This window comes from Plectropomus leopardus, chromosome 5 (genome assembly GCF_026936395.1).
Source record: "Plectropomus leopardus strain MGB_pleo_1.0 chromosome 5, ASM2693639v1, whole genome shotgun sequence".
NCBI lineage: Eukaryota > Metazoa > Chordata > Actinopteri > Perciformes > Serranidae > Plectropomus > Plectropomus leopardus.
The window spans coordinates 27873747-27896798 of record NC_142180.1 but is presented as its reverse complement, the minus strand read 5'-3'; the positions used below and the strand labels follow the sequence as shown (position 1 = coordinate 27896798).

The window sequence follows — 23052 nt, the reverse complement described above, 5'->3', positions numbered from 1 at the left end:
ATACACAGAAGTATAAAATAAGGAATAAGAGATATGCTGTATGAGATATAAGAAATATGTCCAAGTATATTCATCATACTACAAGTGTGCTCCATATTTACATTATTTTGAAGGAAGTTACAGCTGTCTTTCACTCTGTCTTTGTGTGTATATTAGCAATACTTCCATGCTGGTGGTGTGGGTCTGAAGAAGACTTTCCTGGAGAAGAGTCCTGACCTGCAGTCTCTGCACTACGCTCTGTCCCTCTACACACAGGCTACAGACAAACTCATTAAGACTTTTGTCCAGTCACAGAACGCGCAAGGTAACCTAATGCTCTTAACTTTCTGCGACGCTCTTCCCTTTCTTTCTGTCTTTATTTTTTTTTAAGGATATTTTTGGGAGCTTCTGTTGCCTTTATTGGATAGGACAGATGTAGTGTGAAATGGGGAGAGTGAGGGAATGACATGCAGCAAAGGGCCAAGGCTGGACTCGAACCCGCAGCCACAGCGGCAAGGATACAGCCTCTGTACATGGGGTGTCTGCTCTACCAACTGAGCCACTGGGTGCCCCCCCTTTCTTTATTTGTGAGACTTTTTATTGTCTTTATTTCCAATACCTTTACTTTCCAAGTGCGAAGTTAATATCTAATGTTGTGTAATTCTCTGATTGAGATCTCTGTTTGCAGCTCTGCTCTCTCAGAGGAGCCTCTCTACTCAGTGTCTCCCTCTCCTCTGTTGATATTAGGGTTTCCCAAATGCTAAGCTCTGTATCCTGAAAATATCTCACATGCTTTGTAGAGCATGAAGTCGAGGCTGTAGCTGCGCAATATTTTCCCTCTGCTCTGAAATGCTGAGTCTCCTGGTAGCCAGCCTCGGGGAAACACAGAGACTATTCTTTACATGATCTGACAGCTCTTTGCAGTGAAAAAATAAATACCCGCCCCCTCTTTTCTCTCACTCTTTGATTCTGTTGCGCAGCCTCCATCCTACCGTCAGATGGCTACATAGCAGCCATCATCTTCGTGGAAGCGCTAATGCTGACACGCTGTCCCTGAGCGCCGCTGGTAGAAATGCCATTTGAACGGATGATCGTTTAAAATTTAATTAGCAAAATGCCATGCGGTTTTTGGAGTCCGTTTTACAGCAGTGGATCTGTGTGAGCTGTGCATGTTGCAGGATTGCACAGCAGATCAGAAGAAATATGAAGAGCTGATTTGATTGACATAATACCAATATATCTTAGCGACAAGACTTACAAATGTTGGTCTATTTTTCTTTTCTGTTATTCTTAAATTCAACCTCTGCAAACCTCATATTTCTACGTGTTTCTCCTTTCTCTGTCTACTTCCTCCGTCTGCCCCGTCTGTGGGCCAGTGTTCGGCGGGAAGGGGGTGAGGTTCACCACTAGTGAGGATGTTTACCCAGAGAAGGGTATGTGGCACTCAGGCTCAGGGCCTGAGACATCCAAGACTACCAGAAAGCCTCCAGACCAAAGCCCAATTCCCTCCACCTTCCACCCCATGTGCATCCCGAAACTCCCCTGCCTGCTCAAAACTCATCCCAACAGACAAATGCAATGCGCAGATTGAACATCTTTTGCACACGCACACACGTTACATGCCACCACAACAATAAAGAAAATAGACTTTATGCATTCATGCATGTAATACACACTGATGTCTGTATGTACAGAGCTGCATTGAATACATACGCCACGGACTGTATGTATGAGCAGACACTAAAGCATGATGTGCTGACATCAGACAAAAAGAATAGAAATGCATTAAAGTGTGGAGGATTCCTGATCCAGCATGATGTCACCCAGAGAGGCCCGAGGGCCGAGCAAGTGTGTGCGCGCGTGTACACGTGGGCAAGAAGAAGAGCGAGTGACTGAGCAAAGCCAATGTGACTGAGTGAGACTGTCCTAAAGGTTGTTGAAGCAGAAGTGCAGTGTATCAATGTATTGTCTGTCTCCAGCCAGAAAAACGGAGAGAGAATCCTCTTCCCCGACATTACCGCCCCTGTCACTGAGTTTGAAGTGAGGAGCTGATGAAGAGGAGAAGGATTATTATAAATAATTCGGCTCAGTTTTGTCTGGGAGGGCTCTGTGTCCTTGCCTGCTCTATCATCACACACAAACACAGACAGAGACAGACACATTTAAACACACACACAGCCCCCACGTGCAGCTCAGCCCGCCCTACAGCAGTGATGAGAAAGGATGCTGAACTCATCCCCTCTCCACGGATTGAGCCAATCAGAAACAGTCCCTCTGGTCAGGTGGTCTGATTTCTGTCACTTTAAATCAGTATCAAAGATTTGACTCTTGTTCACAAACACTCACAAAAGATGACTTCATTTGATGCTGCACAATATCCAGAAAAGTCTTCAGTAAGAGACCTATAACCATACTGCATACCAAGTTTAGTTTCCGGTGGACAGAAGGCAAGGCATATGGCACATGGAAGAGGCAAAGTCCCTCCTTTCCAGTGTCCCCCATTGGACCTTATTTCGGTAAAAATATTTACAATAGCCTATGACAAAGACAAAAAAAATGTTCCCCTTCCTGTTTGAATTGTCCCGTGAATTACACTTATGATGTCTGTCATTTTAAGTTGTATTTTTTCAATTCAAGAGAGTTGCATTTTGTTATAGGGTTGTTGTAAGACTACTTCAGCTCTCGTCTCACACAATTTAAGTCATCTGCACCACCTGGCTAGCTAGCTAGGGAACTTAGCCATCATCTATGCACAAATTAAACGCTACATTACCCGATGCTTTTCATCCGGCAACTCCTGGTGTTTTTATCAGCCCAGAATCAAAAAACGAGCCCACTGCTCATGTGAATATATCCCGGCACGAAACACACAGGCATTGAACGTTATGATGCCATGTACATTACTTGTGTAACTTTTCTTATAACATATAATTACATATGACAAACTGCAACTTTGTTGATTTCCAAATTACCTTTTAAAACGACAAACATCACAGGTATAATTTTTGGCACAATTCAGACAAGACCAAAAAGTTATTTGTCTCTCTTTTAACTACAATACTTTCTTTTCCTGAAATAACATCTCATGGGGGTCCACCACAGGGAAGGGACTTCCTTTCTATAGGTAGCTGAATATTGCTTAAAACTTGATGTTAAAACTGAAAAAAAAAACACCAAAAAGGACAGGCTTTTTTTGTTGTTGTTGTTTTTATTTTTCTTTGAAAATCATATGTCTGAATTTGTGTGATCTAAATTTCCCATAGATTTTTAAAATTTCCAGTATTTCATTGCAAGTTTTGCAATTTTAAAAATGTTCCTTTATTTTATTTATTTATTTATTTATTTATTTATCTGGTCTACAAATTTAAGTGTCCAGGGTTTTTTAAGTGGCATATCTGAACTCCTTGGATCACATGACTGACAGAACCTGACTTGATTGGACCGAATTTTGGTCAGTTCCATTGAGACTCAATTGCTTGGCAGCCTGAATTTTTTTTTTAAGTTAGATTTTTGTAATTTGGGTGGTAAATGGTAAATGGACCTGCACCTATGCAGCACTTTTCTAGTCATTTTTGACCACTCAAAGTGCTTTCAGTACACAGAGTCATACTCTGGTGTCGGAGGCTACCATACAAGGTGCCTCCTGCTACTAAATTTTTTGACCATACACACACACCCACACACATATGGAACAGCCATCAGGAGCAAATTGGGGTTCAGTATCTTGCCCAATGTTATTGTTATTTGACATTTGACCAGTTAATCAGTTAATTGAGGAGTCCAAGTGGATATTTGCACCAAATTTGAAGGACTTGCCCCAGGTCTTCTTTGACATGCAGACTGGAGGAGGCGGGTATCAAATTGCTAACCTTTCAATTAGAGGATGACCTGCGCACCTCCAAGCCACAGCACATCTCTACTGTCTGAATTTTACCAACTGCAAAATTTGAAATGACCTGGATGTTTCAAACAGGGGAACTGAGACCAGACAAAAACAAACAAAGGGTTTTCAAATATTTTATCTCTGTCCACTCAATGTTATAACCATCTATATAAACATAAAGTTTTTAGTGACGTTACATTTTCCAGGTAGCTATTCAGTTGCTTATGTATTTCAGGTTATCACAGTGCTTCTCTACTTCCATAGTGGAGGTATGCATAGAAAACAAAGTTGTGTGTCTTCAGCATTCCCACCAGCTGCTGGATGTCCTTGACTGTAACAGGGATGCAAATTAACTACCAGCCAAACAGCTTTCACTGGATAGTTCTGAGTAGATGATTAGAGCAGGATGACTGATCGAGGCTCAGTGGAATTTATTCTTGTTAACTCGACTGCTGCTGATCAGTTAAGTCTGTCATCCTTACATGCGCCAAGCTATGAGCTGCATTATCTGTAACAGAGATGATCAAAGGTCATTTGTTAACATGCAGTGAATTCAGGCATGTTTTGACCTCTGCACTGCACAAATCGGAAATTTAATGTGTATTCTGGTGAAGATTGGCAATATGGTAGAACAAAATTGCACCTCTGATTGCAATGTTTATTGAAGAAAATAAGCTTGCATTTTCTTGGCAATGTCTCACTGTCTCCCAGCCAGCAAAGTTTCTTTCTCATCTTTTATGGATGTCCTCCATAGAGTAGACAAGGCCAGATGGATGACTGCTGCTCTCTTTGGTCCTGTTGGCAGCAAGACCAACAATCCCATAATGCTCCCCGGAGAGCTGCAGAGAGCTGTATGCCAGGAACACTCTGCCGTCTAACTCCCACAGACACCTTGTTTAGTGGGCGGCTGGTTGAAAACACACACACACAAACACACGCACACGCGCACACACACACACACACACACACACACACACACACACACACACACACACAGAGGCTGTCGGCCGTCGCCACAAAGATAGCGTTGACAAAGTGAGGACACTAATTAAAACATTGAAAATTAATGTCCATCTGTCGCCGTATCCTTCTGGAGTTGGATGTGGTTCTCAACCACTTGTTCACATGCAGCACAAAACCACACACAGAGACACTGAGCAAAGATTTGTCCACCATCTCCCTCCCAGACAAAATAGTCAGAGCCTGTGTGAAGCCACCCCTAAAATAGTCTTTCTGCAACAAGTATGGATCCAAGAAACATAAAATCTGGACTAATTGTAATAATCAAGGATTGCCAACAATGTAAAGTAAATGTGGTCTTCAATACTCTGAACTGAACAACAGAAGAACATCAAATCAGTTATATTAAATTTCTCTGGGGAATAGCATAGATTCTGGGCTACTGATATTGAGAAAACCACCACCAGCCCGTCACGTCCTGGATCTCACTTCCAGGACGTGAATTTACATTTCCTAGGGCAGTGAAGACATGACCTCACCTGCTTTCCCTCTGATTGAGTTGTTCTTGTTGCCTTCTTGGTTGGGTTGGTCAGGTTTAAAGCAGAGTCATGCAAGGGTGTGATTTTCAAGACCTGCTCCTCAATAATCACCACAGTGTGTAATCCCACACCCAACCCACCACCCACACACAACCAATTTTTGTCTGCAACCTAGTCAAACCCACCAACACTAAATGCAGTCAGAGAATTTTAACTTTATACAATTACATGCAAACATTGTTGCTGGCATGGTAGTATGGTGGTTAGCAATGATGCCTCCCACTCAGTGGATCACAGGTTCAAATCCCCTGTGGGCAGCCTTTCTGTGCAGAGTTTGTATGTTCTTCCTGTGTCAGCACAGGTTTTCTGTGGGCTCTTAAGCTTCCTCCTAATGTCCACAGACATGCAGGTTAAGTTACTTGGAGATTCTGAATTACTGTTATGTGTGAATGTGAGCATGAATGGTTTTCTGTCTGTGTTTTCAAATTGCATTTTTTCCAGGACAAACAGACATGTAACAATGTTTCAAGTAGATAAAGTAGACATCATACAGCTATAATAAAACTGCACTGTGGAGAAACGTGACAGTATTAGGTAAAATATTCGGTAAATAGATGGAAAGCTGTAGACCTGGAACATCAACTTGACTTGAATTTGAGTCTTCACACAGCACATCTTTATGCAGAAAGTTGGGTGTCAGCATTGTCGTCCTTCACTGACAGATCTGAGAGGCCGAGCTGCTTCTCTCTCTCTGAAAACTCCTTCCACCTTTCTTGTCCCTCCTCTTGCCATGCTTGGGTAAAAGTCTTTACCAAGGAATGGGTGTGTCCACCTGTCTAGATCCATCTGAGCATGTCCTGACCTAATTTATGTCAGGGGAACCACACTGTCAGTTGACCTTCTCCTTCTTCTTCTTCTCCTGTCTTTTTCTCTGCCTCTTACTAACCACCCTGCATCCTGACAGACAACTCGCGCCTATGAGTGGGCACAAATTACTGTCCTCACTGGATCCAAATTATTACCTCTCAATTGCTGAATCTGTACAAAGGCTATTCAGTCGATGTCTAATCATTATTCAGAGTGCATCGCTAAAGGAATTAAAACAGTTATTTCAGGTCAGTAGAAAACTGGAGAGATGTTTCATCACAGTATTATGGTTATACTGCATTACAGATAATGGCAGTACTACCTATGTTAAAAACATATGCCCACTCATAGCAGCTCTGTCTGATTGCCCACTTTCAGACTACAACATATGCACAAGCAGATCACTGCGCCTTATTTTAAGTCCTCCTGCTATACAGTGATTAGTTTGGTATAAATAGATTTTAGCCCAGTCAGTATTCTGTGTAAAAGGTTATAGTCAAATTCATTTCAATAGTCAGTTTCTGAAATTGAAATGGAATTGGTCTGTTACCTTTCGAAATGAGGAAGGCAATTTGGGCACAGTGGTTTGTGTGAGTGTTTGGTCTGTGATAGGAAATCCAAGTGTCCCTGTTTCCACATTCAAAGGCATTAACGTGCTGATGACTCTTTGTCTGTCCCATCAGGCTCTGGAGTGGACGATGCCGTGGGAGAGGTGTCCATCCATGTGGAGATCTTTACTCACCCCAACACTGGAGAGCACAAGGTCACAGTGAAAGGTGAAAGAAAAGACATTTTTATGTCTCTGTTCCCAGGACAACTGTGGATGGAGGCATTATGTTTTGACTTTGTTGATCACAACTCAGGAATTAATTTGCTAGTTATGACAAAATTTCACAGAAATGTCAAATAGGATAAGATGATGCAGTGACAATATTTGATATGCAAAAGGGTAAAGGTCAACTTCACTGTGACATCATAATGTTCTGCAAAAACACTTTTTTGGCCATTACTAAATACCGTAACTCAGGAAATGAAGGGGAGACATTTGGTCCGATACTGAATTGGTGACACTAATCTTGGGTGTCCACCTTTAAAAAGTGGGGATTTTAAAAAGGCATGGTATAGTATGTCATCAAAAAAATCATGAAACAATGTCATACTATAGTATGTTGTCAAACATACATGTACAAACATACATGCCCCTCTTCACAAACATGTGAAGAGGGGCATCAGTGGCTGAGTGGATAAAGCAGGCAGCCCATGAATAAAGGCAGTGCCCTTACCACAGCAGCCTCAGGTTCAACTCCCACTCAAGGCCCTTTGCTGCATGTCATCCCCATTCTCTTTCCACCTTTCACACTATTGATCTGTCCTGTCTAATAAAGGCTAAAATGCCAAAAAATAATCTTTAGAAGAAATTGCATAGTAATGTATGGCATCCAAAATCATGAAAAAATTCATAGCATAGTATGCCATCAAAAATCATGAAGAAACTTCATAACATATTGTATGTCATCCAAAATCATGAAAATACATCATAGTATAGAACATTGTCCAAAATTATGAAAAATTGTCCTTGTATACTATGTTGTTCAAAATCCTGAAAAAATGTCATAGTATAGAACATCGTCCAAAATCATGAAAAAACTTCATAGTATATTGTATATACCTAACAAACATAAAAAAAAAATCAAAACATTGTATATCAAAAATTATGGAAAACACATGCTATCTCATCAAAAATCATGAAAAAAATTATATGGTAAAGTATGCTGTCCAATATCATGAAAAAACGTCCTAATATAGTACGTCTTCAAAAATCACAAAAAACCTGTCCTAGTATAGGATGTTGTACAAAATTATGAAAAAACAACATAATGTAATATGTTGTCCAATATCATGAAAAAACACCATAGTTTAGTATGTTATTCAAAATCTTGGGAAAAAAAGTCATAGTATAGCATGTTGTCAAACATCATGAAAAAAGTCATTCTATAGTTATTAAAAAATGTTATAGTTTAGTATAGCTTAAATCAAGTCTCAGTCTAGCAATTTAAACAAAGTCATAGTATTGCATTTTTAAAATCGTGGCATTGTGTCATAAAACAGAGTTTATATGTTTCAAATGTCATTGTATAGTATGTGATAAAACCAAAGATATAAGACAATTAGTGCAAGCTTTTCAGTTAGTTAAACATTTTTATTTATTAAATGTCAAAGTAAAAAAGCCCATGCAGTAGAAAAATATACAAATATGTATTTTATTGCCATGGCATAGACATAAAAGCTAATGCCTGACTGTTTTCCACCATCTAAAGAAAAACATTACTGTAATGAAAAAAATAAAATCCCAATTCTCCCCCGTCACTGTCCCAACTAAGAACTGAATATGAGACCTGAGGGAAAGCCAGTATTTTCTTGTTCTGAATTTTTCTCACCACTTCACATTTTCACACATTTTCTCCACACGAATCTCTATTTCTCTCTCTCATCCACACCTTCCCACTCTCTCTCCTTCCATTTCACCCTCTGTCTCAGTGGTGGCTGCCAATGACCTGAGGTGGCAGACGCAGGGAATATTCCGGCCATTTGTGGAGGTGTATATCATCGGCCCTCACCTCAGCGACAAGAAGAGGAAGTACGCCACAAAATCCAAGAACAACAGTTGGGCCCCCAAATACAATGAAACCTTCACTTTGTGAGTAATCATACTGAAAATGTTTGTTTTGTTTTAAGGTTGTAGAAAATGTGTGAATTGATTGTTTTAACTCTCTCCTTTGCAGCACCCTGAGTAGCGAGGTGGGCCCTGAGTGCTACGAGCTACAGGTTTGTGTGAAGGACTACTGCTTTGCGCGAGAGGACCGCACCGTGGGGATGGCAGTCCTGCAGCTGAAGGACGTGGCCTCCAAGGGCAGTGTCGCCTGCTGGCTGCCACTGGGTAAACGCATCCACATGGACGAGACGGGCCTCACCGTCCTGCGCATCCTCTCCCAACGCAACAACGATGACGTGGCCAAGGAGTTTGTCAAGCTCAAGTCGGACCAGCGCTCTGCAGAGGAGGGCCGCAGCTAAGAGACATAATAGAAATCAAAATGACCCGTCTGAAGCTCATCAGACGTCGCCACCTACTGCCCCGGAGCTCTCCTGAGCCACCGCTAGCCACTGCCCTGATGATCCAATGTTGCAAAAGCACAGATAAGACACCACACATCCAGTGCTGTTTATACATTCATTTCAGTGGAAAGTGCTAAACAAATCATTACTAATTAAAAAATCACCAGTGTCTTTATCGTTGCAGATTTTAACAGCCATCCTCTTGACGAATGAAACATAGAGTTTAATCACAGAGCATACACCTACTTATCTCTGTCCATAGAGGTAAGTCATGCCATACACACCCACACCTCGTTTGACTGGTTAAGGTGAGAAATATCATTAACACTTTCTACGAAGACCACATCTATACTGTATTATGAGGCCACTCATAGTGCATTATAATGAAATAATAATGCTTCATCACTACACTCATAAACATACATAATGCTTTCTGATGCACTATATCAACAGTCACAAGTCACATTATAGATGCAACTTAAAATGAATTATAAGAATTAAGTGTCTTATAGATGCTCTTGACTAGTTATTAAAGACAGTTTGACTAATGGTGCTCATAATGCATTATGATTACCTACACACATCAACGATCAACTATAGTAAGGACTCATGGTATGCTATAATAAGCCATGCATTATCATATGCTATCATTGTATATGTTAAGTAAAGTGAGTTACATATTGTTGCATTATAATAATGCTTGCTTCTTCATAACATTTCATTGTAGCTGGGAAGTAAAGTGTGATGCATTTGGATGCATTTAGAAGATTTTGTGCTGCATTATAAGTGATTAAGATGCTAAAATGCAGAGAATCACAACTGAAATTTGCTGCTTTAGAAATGAAACCTGAAGGTATAAACTTACAAGATATATTGGAAGTAAGAAAAAGGCTATATACATTTTTTTCAAGCTTTATTCAAATACACCGCTAGGAGATGAGAACAAGTTTGGATTTTGTCACAAACAATGATCAACAACTGTGCAGCAAATAAAAACATTATGCATTATGTGCTGCTATTATCACTTCTCACTTTACAAAATGCAGCGACACAAAATAACACGGCTTTCCTGTAGTGGCTTATAATATATTATAAGTCACATCTATAATGTATTACGACTGCTGATGTAGTGCATCAGAAAGCATTATGAATGTTTATAGGTGTAGTCATAAAGCATGACAGAAAGCTTTATGAATGCATTATAATGCACTATGAATCACATTATAGATGTGGTCTCTATAGAAAGAGTTACTGAAATATTTTCTAGCCTTTAATAATTTGGCTTCCTCTCGTCCCTTCTCTGGCCTGCACATGCTCAGAGAAGGGATGGCAAGTGCCAACGGATAATTGCTGAAATATGCCAAGACCAGCCCTAAGCACAACAGGACCAACTGTCCAACTGACCCATTTACAACAACAACAACGGCTGCAAGGCCTCAAACATTCCAGATATCAGGTGGGGAACAAAGCACTATTTAGTTAAGATAATTTTAAATATTTATTTACTGCTTTCTTCCAAATTATATTTCTATTTAAATAATTCTATATAACATAATATATATATAATATACGAAGGACATGTAAAGTTATATACAGGATGACGGACGTGAGGTCCTTGAAAGATTGTCCTCGTCTTTATGTTTGTCTACCCTGTAACAGAGCACACTGCCTGACAACCTTAATGCCTTCTGTCTTGTTGACCCTCGTACGGTATGTTTGTCTCCTATATAGCGACATTACAGGGAGAGTAATCTGATGAAAAGCACTGTGATTCATCAGAGTATATGTGTGTGAGAATGTATAATCTGAGCGCGTGTGGAGCTCGTAATGTGCGAGTGTGTTTGTAAGACGTTCTAATGTTGACCTCATGTAGCCGCCCGTGTTGCCTGTTACCTGCAAATGTAATCACAGAAAGCCATCACGAGCAAAGAACATCACACAGAGGGGGGTCGTTTGTATTCACAATTAGATTTTGGAGGAAGTGTCTTTTACTCTGGGGAGGATGCATCTTATATCTTCTGATGCTTATTTCCATCATTTCTGTTGTTACTGTAAACATTCCCAACAGCCCTGTTCTGGGTGTGATAGAGGAAGAAAAACTGCCACTCCCTTCTCTTTAAAAAAAAAAAAAGAAAGAAAAGAATTGCCAAATCAAAACCTGCATGTGAGGAGATCATAAAAACCTGAGATCCTGTTTTGCAAAGGTAACATGCTCTGAGGCAGAAATATCTTACTGCACCCCAGGGAGAGCATAAATCAGTAATGATTTACCACCTGTGATCTCCAATGATCCAGCTGCAGGTGCTGTAACCCTGATCTCTGGTACGGAGAAGTCAGACCTCTGCTAAAGGGCTGCAGGTCCAGACCACACCAGGTCTGGCACTGACATTTAAAAGAGGGCCTACAGCTTAGTAGATATGTAGTGTGAAGATTTAGAAGCACAGGGTCTTTAATGCACCCAAAATAACACGTTTATACTCTGATATGTTTTTTTTGTTTTTCAGTAAATGTTTATGGAATGGCAAGAATTACTCACTGAGGCTTCAAATCATCCTGCAGTTAAATTCTTTTCTTTAATCTAGAGATTAATGTGAAACTAAATGTCTTGAATTGACTGACTTTCTAGCATGTCTCTTGATTCAGTTTCTATTTTCATGAATGCTGTTTTTTTTTTTTTTTAAAGATTGACGGTTTATTTATCTATAAAAGAGGTATTAGTCGTGAACAAAAAACTTATCTAGGTGAAAAAAGAAGTTTAAGTTTAATAATGACAGGGTGTTTTTTTTGGGGTTTTTTTTTTTAATGACTTCTGCTTTTTTCTCCCCCCCCCAAAAAAACATTTACTTGTAAATGAATAATTTAACAAGTCCCCTCTTTTGAACAAGGTGTAAGAACTGAACTCTATGCATCTTATCTATAAAAATCTATGTAGATGAGTCATTTTTGAAGCAGTCTTATAATGTTTACATTGTGGATTATTCTTCTTATATCAGCACAAGTGTTTGTCTGATATGTTGTACATGCTGTCTCTATTGTAATGGGCCAAATATCACAGCTGTAGTAGAGCTGATTAGAGACTGGAATTTGTTTGTACAGCTTTTCAGCGCTGAGAAAAATGATGTGGAACCAGAGTGATCGATTGTTGTCTTTTGGCGTTGTAAATAGCTCGGATGTAACAAACACATGTCAGACTATGTGAAGTGAAGTTTGCTGCTCTTTTGTAGACTTGAATTTTTTTTTCTTTTTTTGCTCTGGGTGACTGGGCAGTTGAAGATTATTTGTGGGTGGGTGCCCAATCTGGATATGTAGCTATTAGTGAAAGATATAGGAAGGCCATGTACACACTTTAGCTGAGTAACAAGACTTGTGCAAATCTGATCATTTAAAGGAATACTTCACCCCACAAATGACTATCTCTATGTTAATTACTCTGCAAAACCATTGCTAAACATCTGCTCACACAGCTTGACTTGTAAATCATAATTTGAGTCATTTATCCAGTCAAATACTCCCAGACATTATTTTGTCATGATTATTGGTGACATACTTTACTATGAAGACGTCCATTATTTTTTAATGAACTATTCTATGACGTTTTTGCATCATTTCTCATGCAAAAACATTACAGTTTTTCCTAACACGCTACTTTATTTATTTGTTTGTTTGTTGTTTTTATTTTCGACAACATATTCCTTTTTAAAAATTATTTTGGATGTCATACTTCACTATGCTAATTTTTCATGATTTCGGACAATATACTATGGCGTTTATTTATGATTTTTAACAAACATAATATACAATGATGTTTTATCATCAGTTTCAAGGACATACTATACGATGGTGTTTTTTTCGGGATTTTAGACGCCACACGACATTTTTTTCAGGATTTTTTACCTTACACTATACAATAACAATTTTATGACTTTTGAACAAACTCTGATTGATGTTTTTCCATGATTTTGTACAAAGTACTATACTATGTCATTTTTGTTTTGTTTGGTTTTTTTTCCAAAAAATTGCACATTACATACTAGTTTTATCATGATTTTTGATGACATACTATACTTTTATGTTTTTTCATGATATTAAGAGACGTAATATACTATGACTTTTTTTCATGATTGCTATACTGCTGCGTGCTCTTACATGATTTTTGATGACATGTTGTATGTGATGATACATCACATATGAAAAACAATATTTTATTCCCCTAGCCTAAGTTGCACAGGGTGGGTAATTAATTTACAAATAGTCATTTGAGCTTTGATGTATTCATTAATAGGATTTTAAAGCTAAATAAACACACTGTTGACTTCATACTTTTACAGTGGGATTACAAACCTCCATGTAGATATAAAAGAAGAACTACCCATCGAAGTAAACTAAATCTAAACTCGTTGTCAAGCTCTGGTGTGTACAAGGTCTTTTTAATCAAGGGAACATCTGCACCATCATTTAATAACTTTAAATAGCAGGTGCACAACTGTCATAGCTGGAAATGCCACGAAAAAAAATCGTTATTTATTGCTGTTGACAATGATACTTAAGACATACAGAGGCTCAGTTTGAGTGTAGGGGTATTGGACTGGCATGTGGACTGGGAATGCACACAGAAGTTAAGGACAGGGATTAATGTAGAAGCACATTGAAAAGCACATAGACAAAGAGCGGACAGACATGCATGATCTGTTCTGTCTAGCTGACCACTCAGACAGCTGCACAGCGATGCCGGTCCTGTACTTCCAGAAAAGGTGCATGATAGGAACAATAAAACAAAAAGAAAAAAATGTACTGTGCCAGCACGCATAATTATTTGATGTTAATTGCCAATTGTCGTCTACTTTTATTTTGATATTTCATTATTGTTTTCTATTTTTCAAATGTTTGTGAATATATAAATATGTATTACTGATAATGTGTAGTGGTACAAAGTACTCGCATGAGAATTTTTTTATACACAAGATGTTTCTAATTTTTTGTGTTTTTTTTATTCTGGTTGTTCTTATTGGGGGTTGAGGTTACTGGGACTGCAGTCTCATTGTGTTTCTGCTTCCAATAAAATATGGAAAAAAGGATTTAGCTTATTTCTTGATTGTCAAACTGTAATAAGATAGTGTTGCACTGTTGCTATTTCTTATATAACTGCCCAGTTTAATCCAAATCTTTGTAAATCCAATAGGTTGCTCTGTAGAAGCAAGGCATCCTGTTCTAGGCTCTGCATTGAAAGGAGATTTTCAGCGAGTTTGGGATGACTAACTGCTCAGCGTGGAGGACAGCAGGAGGTGAGTAGTGAAATGTGACAGTAAACACTCACTGCATATCCATTAGGAGCTGTAGAGGCAGACCATCCTTTAAGAAGCCCCTAGAATAGCAAAGACAATGATCACTCACATGAGACACAATCCTTTAACTGATTAACACATTAAAATAGTTACAGCTGCAAACAGTAATTGGACAGTGAAATTCAGTGTGACTCTTTCATCAAGGTCACTGTTGAGAGTGTAGAGAGTCAGGATCTTCACAATCTGTGTAATAACACAGAAACCAACAAGTTTTTACAATTTACTTGCACAACAATGTGTAATCTCATTTAGCTAGATTGCAGACAGAGAGAGACTCACCTGCTGGCTGGACAGGGCAGTGCAGGTCTTAGCAAGAGCCTGTGTGTCCACCTCAGTCTTTATCCCAGCCTGCACCAGCTAACAGTCTGGGTGAGAGGCTCTAGTGTAGCCACAGCTCCCCCTGTCTGCAGACTTAAGCGCTGCAGCAAATCCTTCAGACATGCTCTATTATGGTGTTTTTGGCAGTTTTTGCAACAATCTATGCCATGACATGTCTTGGCGTGCTTTTTTTAGGCGGGTTTCAGCCTTTTTTTGGGACATGTCATATTTTGACATTTTTCATCATACTATACTATGGTGTTTTCTGTTGTTTTTTTGACATTCTATATTATGGTGTTTTTGGCAGTATCTATTTTCTATGCTAGATCCTATGCTATAGCATGTCTCAGCACACTTTTTTAGCAGTTTCAACTGTTTTAGGAAATGTCATATTTCACCAAACTATAGTATGGCATTTTTGTCCATTTTTCAACATGCTTTCTTATGGTGTTTCTGGCAATTTTTGCAATATTCTGTGCTACGACATTTCTTGGCAGACTATTATATGTGTTTTTGAACTGTTTTTGGGACATGTCATATTTCGACATTTTTCAACATATATTTTCAACAAATGACCCAAAAAGCAAGGCTATAGTAAGGCAAAAATGTCAAAATTCGACCCATCCCAAAAACAGCTGGAAACACTTGTAAACCACCTTCAATAGCATGCAAAGACATGCCATAGCATAGAAAATTGCAAACACAGCCAAAAACATCAAAATATAGCATATCGAAAAAATGACCCAAAAAGCAAGGCTATAGTAAGGCAAAAATGTCAAAATTCTACCCATCCCAAAAACAGCTGAAAACAGTTGAAAATCAACTAAAATAGCGTGCCAAAACATGCCATAGCATAGAAAGTTGCAAAAACGTCCAAAAATACCATGAAATAGCATGTCGAAAAAATTACCCAAAAAGCAAGGCTATAGTAAGGCAAAAATGTCAAAACTTGACCCCTCCCAAAAATAGCTGAAAACAGTTTAAAACCACCTAAAATAGCGTGCTGAAACACGTCATAGCAAAAAAAGTTGCAAAAACAGCCAAAAACAACAAAATATAGCATGTCGAAAAAATGACCAAAAAAGCAAGGCTATAGTAAGGCAAAAATGTCAAAATTCAACCCATCCCAAAAATAGCTGAAAAAAGTTCAAAACCACCTAAAATAGCATGCCAAAACATGCCATAGCATAGAAAGTTGCAAAAACGTCCAAAAACACCATAATATAGCATGTCGAAAAAATGACCCAAAAAGCAAGGCTATAGTAAGGCAAAAATGTCAAAACCTGACCCCTCCCAGAAATAGCTGAAAACAGTTTAAAACCACCTAAAATAGCGTGCTGAAACATGCCATTGCAAAGAAAGTTGCAAAAACATCCAAAAACACCATGAAATAGCATGTCGAATAAATGACCCAAAAAGCAAGGCAAAAATGTCAAAATTCAACCCATCCCAAAAATAGCTGAAAAAAGTTCAAAACCACCTAAAATAGCGTGCCAAAACATGCCATAGCATAGAAAGTTGCAAAAACGTCCAAAAACACCATAATATAGCATGTTGAAAAAATGACCCAAAAAGCAAGGCTATAGTAAGCCAAAAATGTCAAAATTCGACCCATCCCAAAAACAGCTGGAAACACTTGTAAACCATCTTAAACAGCGTACCGAAACACGCCATAGCAAAGAAAGTTGCAAAAACAGCCAAAAACATCAAAATATAGCATGTCGAAAAAATGACCCAAAAAGCAAGGCTATAGTAAGGCAAAAATGTCAAAACTTGACCCCTCCCAAAAATAGCTGAAAACAGTTTAAAACCACCTAAAATAGCGTGCCCTTCCCTGAGCTACCACCTTATCGTGGTGGAGGGGTTTGCGTGTCCCAGTGATCCTAGGAGCTCAGTTGTCGGGGGCTTCATGCCCCTGGTAGGGTCACCCATGGCAAACAGGTCCTAGGGGAGGGACCAGACAAAGTGTAGCTCACAAGACCCCTATGATGGTGTCAATCAATGGTTCAGAGTTCCCCTCGCCCGGACGCGGGTCACCGGGGCCCCCCCCGGAGCCAGGCCTGGGGGTGGGGCTCGATGGCGAGCGCCTGGTGGCCGGGCCTTTACCCATGGGGCCCGGCCGGGCACAGCCCGAAGAGGTGGCATGGGACCTCCTTCCCGTGGGCTCACCACCCGTAGGAGGGGCCGTAGGGGACGGTGCAATGTGAGCTGGGCGGCAGCCGAAGGCGGGGACCTTGGCGGTCCGATCCTCGGCTGCAGAAGCTAGCTCTGGGGACGTGGAATGTCACCTCTCTGGTGGGGAAGGAGCCTGAGCTGGTGCGCAAGGTTGAGAAGTTCCGACTAGATATAGTCGGCCTCACCTCGACGCACGGCTTGGGCTCCGGAACCAGTCTTCTCGAGAGGGGATGGACTCTCTTCCACTCTGGAGTTGCCACTGGTGAGAGGCGCCGGGCAGGGGTGGCAATACTTATTGCCCCCCGGCTCGGTGCCTGTACGTTGGAGTTTATGCCGGTGAATGACAGGGTAGCCTCCCTCCGCCTTCGGGTTGGGGGACGGACCCTGACTGTTGTTTGTGCCTATGGTCCAAACAGCAGTTCAGAGTATCCACCCTTAGACGGGGTGCTGGAGAGTGCTCCTTCTGGGGACTCCCTCGTTCTGCTGGGGGACTTCAACGCTCACGTTGGCAACGACAGTGATTCCTGGAGGGGCGTGATCGGGAGGAATGGCCCCCCCGATCTGAACCCGAGTGGTGTTTTGTTATTGAACTTCTGTGCTCGCCACAGATTGTCCATAACGAACACCATGTTCAAGCATAAGGGTGTCCATATGCGCACTTGGCATCAGGACACCCTAGGCCGCAGTTCAATGATCGACTTTGTAGTCGTATCGTTGGACTTGCGGCCGTATGTCTTGGACACTCGGGTGAAGAGAGGGGCAGAGCTGTCAACCGATCACCACCTGGTGGTGAGTTGGCTCCGATGGTGGGGGAGGACGCCGGTCAGACCTGGCAGACCCAAACGCACTGTGAGGGTCTGCTGGGAACGTCTGGCAGAGTCTCCCGTCAGAAGGAGCTTCAATTCCCACCTCCGGAAGAGCTTCGACCATGTCCCGGGGGAGGCTGGGGACATTGAGTCCAAGTGGGCCGTGTTCCGTGCCTCCATTGCTGAGGCGGCCGACTGGTGCTGTGGCCGTAAGGTGGTTGGTGCCTGTGCGGGCGGCAACACCCGAATCCGCTGGTGGACACCGGCGGTAAGGGGTGCCGTCAAGCTGAAGAAGGAGTCCTATCGAGCCTTCTTGCCCTGTGGGACTCCGGAGGCAGCAGACAGGTACCGACAGGCCAAGTGGAGTGCGGCGGCAGTCGCCGAGGCGAAAATCCGGGCATGGGAGGAGTTCGGCGAGGCCATGGAAAACGACTTCCGGACGGCTTCGAAGAGGTTCTGGACCACCATCTGGCGTCTCAGGAGGGGGAAACAGTACTCCGTCAACACTGTGTATGGTGGCGACGGGGCGCTGCTGACCTCCACTCGGGACGTTGTGGATCGGTGGAAGGAATACTTCGAAGACCTCCTCAATCCCACCGACACGCCTTCCGTTGGGGAAGCAGGGCCTGGGGATCCGGGGGTGGGCTCCTCTATCTCTGGGGCTGAGGTTACCGAGGTGGTCAAAAAGCTCCTCGGTGGCAGGGCCCCGGGGGTGGACGAGGTCCGCCCGGAGTTCCTCAAGGCCCTGGATGTTGTGGGGCTGTCGTGGCTGACACGACTCTGCAACATTGCGTGGACATTGGGGGCAGTGCCCTTGGACTGGCAGACTGGGGTGGTGGTCCCTCTTTTCAAGAAGGGGGACCGGAGGGTGTGTTCCAACTACAGGGGGATCACACTCCTCAGCCTCCCTGGTAAGGTCTATTCGGGGGTACTAGAGAGGAGGGTCTGCCGGATAGTCGAACCCCGGATTCAGGAGGAGCAATGCGGTTTTCGTCCCGGTCGTGGAACTGTGGACCAGCTCTGGACCCTTGGCAGGATCCTTGAGAGTGCTTGGGAGTTTGCCCAACCAGTCCACATGTGCTTTGTGGACTTGGAGAAGGCATTCGACCGTGTCCCTCGGGGAGTCCCTTGGGGGGTTCTCCGGGAATATGGGGTTTCGGACTCCCTGATACGGGCTGTCCGTTCCCTGTATGACCGGTGCCGGAGCTTGGTCCACATTGCTGGCAGTAAGTCGAACTCGTTTCCGGTGAGGGTTGGACTCCGCCAGGGCTGCCCTTTGTCGCCGATTCTGTTCATAACTTTTATGGACAGAATTTCTAGGTGCAGCCAGGGTGTTGAGGGGGTCCGGTTTGGTGACCTCAGGATTAGGTCTCTGCTCTTTGCAGATGATGTGGTCCTGTTGGCTTCATCGGGCCGCGATCTTCAGCTCTCACTGGATCGGTTTGCAGCCGAGTGTGAAGCGGCTGGGATGAGAATCAGCACCTCCAAATCCGAGACCATGGTTCTCAGCCGGAAAAGGGTGGCATGCCCCCTCCGGATCGGGGATGAAGTCCTGCCCCAAGTGGAGGAGTTTAAGTACCTCGGGGTCTTGTTCACGAGTGAGGGAAGGATGGAACGGGAGATCGACAGGCGGATCGGTGCAGCGTCTGCAGTAATGCGGACTCTGCACCGGTCTGTCTTGGTGAAGAGGGAGCTGAGCCGAAAGGCAAAGCTCTCGATTTACCAGTCAATCTTCGTTCCTACCCTCACCTATGGTCATGAGCTTTGGGTAGTGACTGAAAGAACAAGATCGCGGGTACAAGCGGCCGAAATGAGTTTCCTCCGTAGGGTGGCTGGGCTCTCCCTTAGAGATAGGGTGAGAAGCTCGGTCATCCGGGAGGAGTTCAGAGTAGAGCCGCTGCTCCTCCGCATTGAGAAGAGACAGATGAGGTGGCTTGGGCATCTAATTACGATGCCTCCTTCCCTGCTTAGGCTGCTGCCCCCGTGACCCAACCCCGGATAAGCGGAAGAAAATGGATGGATGGATGGATGAAATAGCGTGCCAAAACATGCCATAGCATAGAAAGTTGCAAAAACATCCAAAAACACCATGAAATAGCATGTCGAAAAAATCACCCAAAAAGCAAGGCTATAGTAAGGCAAAAATGTCAAAATTCGACCCATCCCAAAAACAGCTGGAAACACTTGTAAAACACCTTAAATAGCGTGTTGAAACACGCCATAGCAAAGAAAGTTGCAAAGAAAGCCAAAAACACCAGCTGAGAACAGTATAAAACCACCTAAAATACCGTGCAAAGACATGCCATAGCATAGAAAGTTGCAAAAACGTCCAAAAACACCATAATATAGCATGTTGAAAAATTGACGAAAAAAGCAAGGCTATAGTAAGGCAAAAATGTCAAAATTCGACCCATTCTAAAAACAGCTGAAAACAGTATAAAATCAACTAAAATAGCGTGCCAAAACATGCCATAGCATAGAAAGTTGCAAAAACGTCCAAAAACACCATAATATAGCATGTCGAAAAAATGACCCAAAAAGCAAGGCTATAGTAAGGCAAAAATGTCAAAACTTGACCCCTCCCAAAAATAGCTGATAACAGTTTAAAACCATCTAAAATAGCTTGCAAAGACATGCCATAGCATAGAAAGTTGCAAACACAGCCAAAAACATCAAAATATAGCATGTCGAAAAAAAGACCCAAAAAGCAAGGCTATAGTAAGGCAAAAATGTCAAAACTTGACCCCTCCCATAAATAGCTGAGAACAGTATAAAACCACCTAAAATACCGTGCAAAGACATGCCATAGCATAGAAAGTTGCAAAAACGTCCAAAAACACCATAATATAGCATATTGAAAAATTGACGAAAAAAGCAAGGCTATAGTAAGGCAAAAATGTCAAAATTCGACCCATTATAAAAACAGCTGAAAACAGTTTAAAATCAACTAAAATAGCGTGCCAAAACATGCCATAGCATAGAAAGTTGCAAAAACGTCCAAAAACACCATAATATAGCATGTCGAAAAAATGACCCAAAAAGCAAGGCTATAGTAAGGCAAAAATGTCAAAACTTGACCCCTCCCAAAAATAGCTGAAAACAGTTTAAAACCACCTAAAATACAGTGCAAAGACATGCCATAGCATAGAAAGTTGCAAAAACGTCCAAAAACACCATAATACAGCATGTCGAAAAAATGACCCAAAAAGCAAGGCTATAGTAAGGCAAAAATGTCAAAATTTGACACGTCCCAAAAACAGCTGGAAACACTTGTAAAACACCTTTAATAGCGTGCAAAGACATGCCATAGCATAGAAAGTTGCAAAAACATCCAAAAACACCATAATATAGCATGTCGAAAAAATCACCCAAAAAGCAAGGCTATAGTAAGGCAAAAATGTCAAAATTTGACCCATTCTAAAAACAGCTGAAAACAGTTTAAAATCAACTAAAATAGCGTGCCAAAACATGCCATAACATAGAAAGTTGCGAAAACGTCCAAAAACACCATAATATAGCATGTCGAAAAAATGACCCAAAAAGCAAGGCTATAGTAAGGCAAAAATGTCAAAACTTGACCCCTCCCAAAAATAGCTGAGAACAGTATAAAACCACCTAAAATACCGTGCAAAGACATGCCATAGCATAGAAAGTTGCAAAAACGTCCAAAAACACCATAATATAGCATGTTGAAAAATTGACGAAAAAAGCAAGGCTATAGTAAGGCAAAAATGTCAAAATTCGACCCATTCTAAAAACAGCTGAAAACAGTTTAAAATCAACTAAAATAGCGTGCCAAAACATGCCATAGCATAGAAAGTTGCAAAAACATCCAAAAACACCATAATACAGCATGTCGAAAAAATGACCCAAAAAGCAAGGCTATAGTATGGCAAAAATGTCACAACTTGACCCCTCCCAAAAATAGCTGAAAACAGTTTAAAATCAACTAAAATACAGTGCAAAGACATGCCATAGCATAGAAAGTTGCAAAAACATCCAAAAACACCATAATACAGCATGTCGAAAAAATGACCCAAAAAGCAAGGCTATAGTAAGGCAAAAATGTCAAAATTCGACCCATCCCAAAAACAGCTGGAAACACTTGTAAACCATCTTAAACAGCGTACTGAAACACGCAATAGCAAAGAAAGTTGCAAACACAGCCAAAAACATCAAAATATAGCATGTTGAAAATATGACCCAAAACGCAAGGCTATAGTATGGCAAAAATGTCAAAATTTGACACGTCCCAAAAAACAGCTGGAAACACTTGTAAACAACCTTAAATAGCGTGCTGAAACACGCCATAGCAAAGAAAGTTGCAAAAAAACCCAAGAACATCAAAATATAGCATGTCGAAAAAATGACCCAAAAAGCAAGGCTATAGTAAGGCAAAAATGTCACAACTTGACCCCTCCCAAAAATAGCTAATAACAGTTTAAAACCATCTAAAATAGCTTGCAAAGACATGCCATAGCATAGAAAGTTGCAAACACAGCCAAAAACATCAAAATATAGCATGTCGAAAAAATGACCCAAAAAGCAAGGCTATAGTAAGGCAAAAATGTCAAAACTTGACCCCTCCCAAAAATAGCTGAGAACAGTATAAAACCACCTAAAATACCGTGCAAAGACATGCCATAGCATAGAAAGTTGCAAAAACGTCCAAAAACACCATAATATAGCATGTTGAAAAATTGACGAAAAAAGCAAGGCTATAGTAAGGCAAAAATGTCAAAATTCTACCCATCACAAAAACAGCTGGAAACACTTGTAAACCATCTTAAACAGCGTACTGAAACACGCAATAGCAAAGAAAGTTGCAAACACAGCCAAAAACATCAAAATATAGCATGTTGAAAATATGACCCAAAAAGCAAGGCTATAGTATGGCAAAAATGTCAAAATTTGACACGTCCCAAAAACAGCTGGAAACACTTGTAAACAACCTTAAATAGCGTGCTGAAACACGCCATAGCAAAGAAAGTTGCAAAAAAAGCCAAGAACATCAAAATATAGCATGTCGAAAAAATGACCCAAAAAGCAAGGCTATAGTAAGGCAAAAA

The 23052-nt window shown here is 41.3% G+C and overlaps 1 protein-coding gene across 7 annotated transcripts in view; it reads left to right on the top strand.

The window, feature by feature from the left end:
* unc13a (unc-13 homolog A (C. elegans)) overlaps positions 1-23052 on the top strand; it is an 83341-nt gene that overhangs the window by 51745 nt on the left and 8544 nt on the right. For 3 of the 7 annotated variants that reach the window (XM_088077878.1, XM_088077876.1, XM_088077873.1), the window contains 5 exons: positions 157-304; positions 1356-1412; positions 6912-7004; positions 8767-8926; positions 9012-9309. In XM_088077878.1, coding sequence (XP_087934004.1) covers positions 157-304; positions 1356-1412; positions 6912-7004; positions 8767-8926; positions 9012-9300 — 747 coding nt within the window. In that variant the 3' untranslated portion in view covers positions 9301-9309. Of the gene's footprint in view, positions 1-156; positions 305-1355; positions 1413-6911; positions 7005-8766; positions 8927-9011; positions 10799-14521; positions 14625-23052 lie in introns of those variants that run through there. The other 4 variants (XM_088077877.1, XM_088077875.1, XM_088077874.1 and 1 more) reach the window with 2 other exon arrangements.